Consider the following 4,207-nt stretch of genomic DNA (forward strand, 5'->3'; position numbering starts at 1 on the left):
TTCAAATATGCAAAGCTTTATTCCATGCCCAACATCATCTGAACACACAACAACTCAAGGGACCCCTCTTGCTCTCTAAAAGCAACCCATTAATATTCCCATGTAGTCTAAACTCATCACTCCACACTTTCTTCATTCATTTCAATTCTTTTATGGACCTTTCCCCACTCCCCCATGCATTTCATTGAAACTACTACTTGTTTCAATGGAGGTTTTTAGATGCCTGCCCTTCAATTTTATTGTGTTCTTCTTGCTTTGTGTAGCGGCTTCGTCCACTGATACTTACTCTGAAGCACTTTTAGCCTTGAAATCTGAATTCATTGATGATTTTGGCAGTTTGAGCGATTGGATTGTGCGTTCTGGACAAAACCCACTTGGGAAAATCCATGGATGTTCTTGGTCAGGAGTCCAATGCGACAAGAACGCCACCATTGTTATCGGAATCGACCTCTCGATGAAGCGGCTTGGCGGGGCGATTTCCGGTGAGCAGTTTCATGTCTTTAAAGAACTCGTTGATCTTAACCTGAGCCACAATTATCTGTCTGGGAAGCTTCCTATTGGAATCTTCAATCTCACTAATCTAAGAACTTTAGACATCAGTAGGAACAATTTTTCTGGTCATTTTCCTGTTGGGATTTTTCATCTTCAAAACCTGATTGTTTGTGATGCATTTAGCAATAGTTTTTCTGGGTCATTGCCTGTTGATCTTTCNTTTTCTGGTCATTTTCCTGTTGGGATTTTTCATCTTCAAAACTTGATCGTTTGTGATGCATTTAGCAATAGTTTTTCTGGGTCATTGCCTGTTGATCTTCCAAAGCTTGAAAATCTGAAGTTCCTCAACTTAGCTGGTAGCTACTTCACAGGGCCAATCCCTTCAGAATATGGCTCTTTCAAAACCCTTGAGTTCATGAATCTCGCAGGGAATGTTCTTACTGGAAACTTACCCCCTGAATTGGGCAAACTCAAAACTATGATCCACATGGAAATTGGCTACAATAGCTTCCATGGACGTCTCCCATGGGAGCNACTATGATCCACATGGAAATTGGCTACAATAGCTTCCATGGAGGTCTCCCATGGGAACTCGGCAACATGAGCAACCTTCAATATCTTGATATTGCTAGTGGAAACCTCTCTGGTTCAATCCCTAAAGAACTTAGTAATCTCTCAAATCTGGAATCTCTTTTCCTTTTCAGGAACCATTTCTCTGGACTGTTGCCTGAAGAACTAAGCAAAATCACCTCTCTGGTTAATTTAGATCTCTCTGATAATCATATTTCTGGTCCTATTCCAGAAAGCTTTTCAGAGATGAAGAATCTTAGATTGCTAAGTCTTATGTACAATGAAATGACTGGTTCTGTTCCAAAGGGTATTGCAGAGCTTCCTTCATTGGAGACTCTTCTTATATGGAGCAATCAGTTTTCTGGGTCACTCCCAAAAAACTTGGGCAGCAACAAAAAACTTAAATGGCTTGATGTTTCCACGAACAATTTTGTGGGTCATATCCCACTTGATATCTGTCTAGGAGGCTTACTTTTTAAGTTGATCCTGTTTTCAAATAAGTTTAGTGGTGGACTTTCGCCATCCCTCTCTAATTGTTCGTCCCTCGTTCGATTGCGGTTAGAGGATAATCTGTTTTCTGGTGATATATCTCTGAAATTTAGTGATCTTCCTGATATCTCATACATTGATCTCTCTATGAACAATTTTAGTGGAGGAATTCCTCTAGATATAAGCAAAGCATCCAATCTTCAATACTTCAATATATCATATAACCCAGAACTTGGAGGTGTTTTTCCTGAAGAAATATGGAGTTTACCTCTTCTTCAAAACTTTTCAGCTTCTGATTGTGGGATAAGAGGAAAACTTCCCAAGTTTCGGTTCTGCAAATCTGTTCTTACTATTGAATTGAATGATAACGATCTGTCGGGAAACGTCCCAGAAAGCGTTGCAAGTTGTCATGCTCTTGTAAGGATGGATTTATCTTACAACAATCTCTCAGGTCATATACCTGAAGAACTGGCACATCTTCCTTCCATTAGAATCCTTGATCTATCCCACAATGGTTTCAATGGATCGATACCCGATAAGTTCAGGGATTCGTCGAGTTTGCTGCTACTAAACGTGTCTTCCAATGATATCTCTGGTTCCATCCCGGAAAACAAAGTGTTTTGGTCCATGGGTAGCAGTGCATTTGCTGGAAATCCAAAGCTGTGTGGAGCACCTCTGGAACCCTGTTCAGGGCCATTGGCAATGTTTGAAGGCAAAGGGATGGGGAAGCTTGAACTTGTCCTGATACTGTGTGCTGGTCTTGCTATAATCACAACGATATCGATCGCGTTGATTTTCTTCGCTCGAGAACGGAGCAAAGGAAAATGGAAGATGGTGTGTTTCACTGGACTTCCTCCATTCACAGCTAGTGATATTCTCAGGAGTTTCGACTCGGCAGAATCTAAGGAAGCGATAACGCCATTGTCTGCTTCGATTTTCAAAGCAGTTCTTCCTACTGGAATCGCCGTGTCGATCAAGAAGATAGATTGGGAAGAACAAAGAATTAGGATGATATCTGAGTTTATAACTCAATTAGGTAGTTTAAGGCACAAGAATTTGGTCAGATTGCTGGGATTTTGCCACAATAAACAGATGGTTTATCTTTTGTATGAATACTTACCCAATGGAAATCTAGCAGAGAAAATTTCAATGAAAAGGGAATGGCTAACTAAGCTCAAACTCATTAAAGGTATAGCAAGGGGACTACACTTTCTTCACCATGGCTGTTATCCTACAATTCCCCATGGAGACCTGAAGTTGAGTAACGTCATACTCGACGAAAACATGGAGCCCCATCTGGCTGAATTCGGACTCCGGTTTCTACAACAGCTAAACGAAGATTCGCTTCCGTTATCGTCGACAACAAAAGGAGGTATACTAAACAATACACATTCTTGAATCATGAACATTTTCCAAAGTGTAGTGATTCTGATATGTTCTCATCTTGGACAGGTGAATTCAATAATGCAACAGAGGAGGAGCTTTGGATGGACGTTCATAGTTTCGGGGCGATCGTCCTGGAAATTATAAGCAACGGTCGGTTGACGAGCGCTGGATCGAGCACACAGAACAAGGCAAGAGATCTTCTGTTAAGAGAAATATACAAAGAAAATGGGATTAGCTCTCCCAATTCATCAAAAGAGGAGATAAAACAGGTGCTTGATCTTGCTTTGGTATGCACTAGGAGCAGGCCATCCAATAGACCATCCATGGAAGATGTGTTGAAGCTGCTATCAGAAATAAAACCAGAGGTAAAATCATAAGACTTTGAAGCAGGAAGTTGTTTGTACTTTTGGTGTCAAAGAAAACCAAGAACAGTATAGATTGTAAGCTTGTAAGTAGCAATCTTATAGATTTTTCTGTGCAGTTTATAGATTTTTAGAGTGTTTTTGGTGATGTTTTTCTATCCTAAAAATGCTCCAAATTCAAGTTCTTCTGTGAGTTTATATCTAAGTTGTCCCATCTTGTATTCTCTGAGAGCTACGAATTTGATTTTGGACCATTGGGAACGTCTCGTATCAATAACTATGTTGAAGTCTAGTCTCCGAACTTTCAAGTTTGTGTCTGAAAGTCTCTGAGCTTTAAACAACGTATAGTAGGTGTTATAACTTTCACTTTTTTGTTCATGCTGCGGGAATTAGATTTGCAAGGTCACATCGCATGCATGGCTACTTTGCTGGAAACATCACGGTTGATGATGACATTTACAGTCTGAGAAGTGATTCCACATTGTACTCTACTAATGAACACAAGTTGACCTAATTCCTAACCATCCCCACATATAAAGAAGATAGATTGGGAAGAACAAAGAATTAGGATGATATCTGAGTTTATAACTCAATTAGGTAGTTTAAGGCACAAGAATTTGGTCAGATTGCTGGGATTTTGCCACAATAAACAGATGGTTTATCTTTTGTATGAATACTTACCCAATGGAAATCTAGCAGAGAAAATTTCAATGAAAAGGGAATGGCTAACTAAGCTCAAACTCATTAAAGGTATAGCAAGGGGACTACACTTTCTTCACCATGGCTGTTATCCTACAATTCCCCATGGAGACCTGAAGTCGAGTAACGTCATACTCGACGAAAACATGGAGCCCCATCTGGCTGAATTCGGACTCCGGTTTCTACAACAGCTAAACGAAGATTCGCTT

The 4,207-nt window shown here is 40.2% G+C and overlaps 1 protein-coding gene across 3 annotated transcripts; it reads left to right on the plus strand.

Moving 5' to 3' along the window:
* LOC111805905 (leucine-rich repeat receptor-like protein kinase TDR) lies at positions 1–3,607 on the plus strand. Of its 3 annotated transcripts, none has more exons than XM_023691195.1 (4): positions 1–730; positions 818–1,010; positions 1,070–2,923; positions 3,004–3,607. In XM_023691195.1, exons 1-4 carry the CDS (start codon positions 206–208, stop codon positions 3,312–3,314), a joined length of 2,883 nt encoding a protein of 960 aa, XP_023546963.1. In that variant the 5' UTR covers positions 1–205; the 3' UTR covers positions 3,315–3,607. The 3 variants fall into 3 exon arrangements, with proteins under 3 accessions (XP_023546963.1, XP_023546962.1, XP_023546961.1); XM_023691194.1 differs by having other exon boundaries at positions 2–617; positions 720–1,010; XM_023691193.1 differs by having other exon boundaries at positions 2–617; positions 720–979; positions 1,039–2,923.
* Positions 3,608–4,207: the final 600 nt, after the last annotated feature.

Source organism: Cucurbita pepo, chromosome LG11 (assembly GCF_002806865.2).
Source record: "Cucurbita pepo subsp. pepo cultivar mu-cu-16 chromosome LG11, ASM280686v2, whole genome shotgun sequence".
NCBI classification, from domain to species: Eukaryota; Viridiplantae; Streptophyta; class Magnoliopsida; order Cucurbitales; family Cucurbitaceae; genus Cucurbita; species Cucurbita pepo.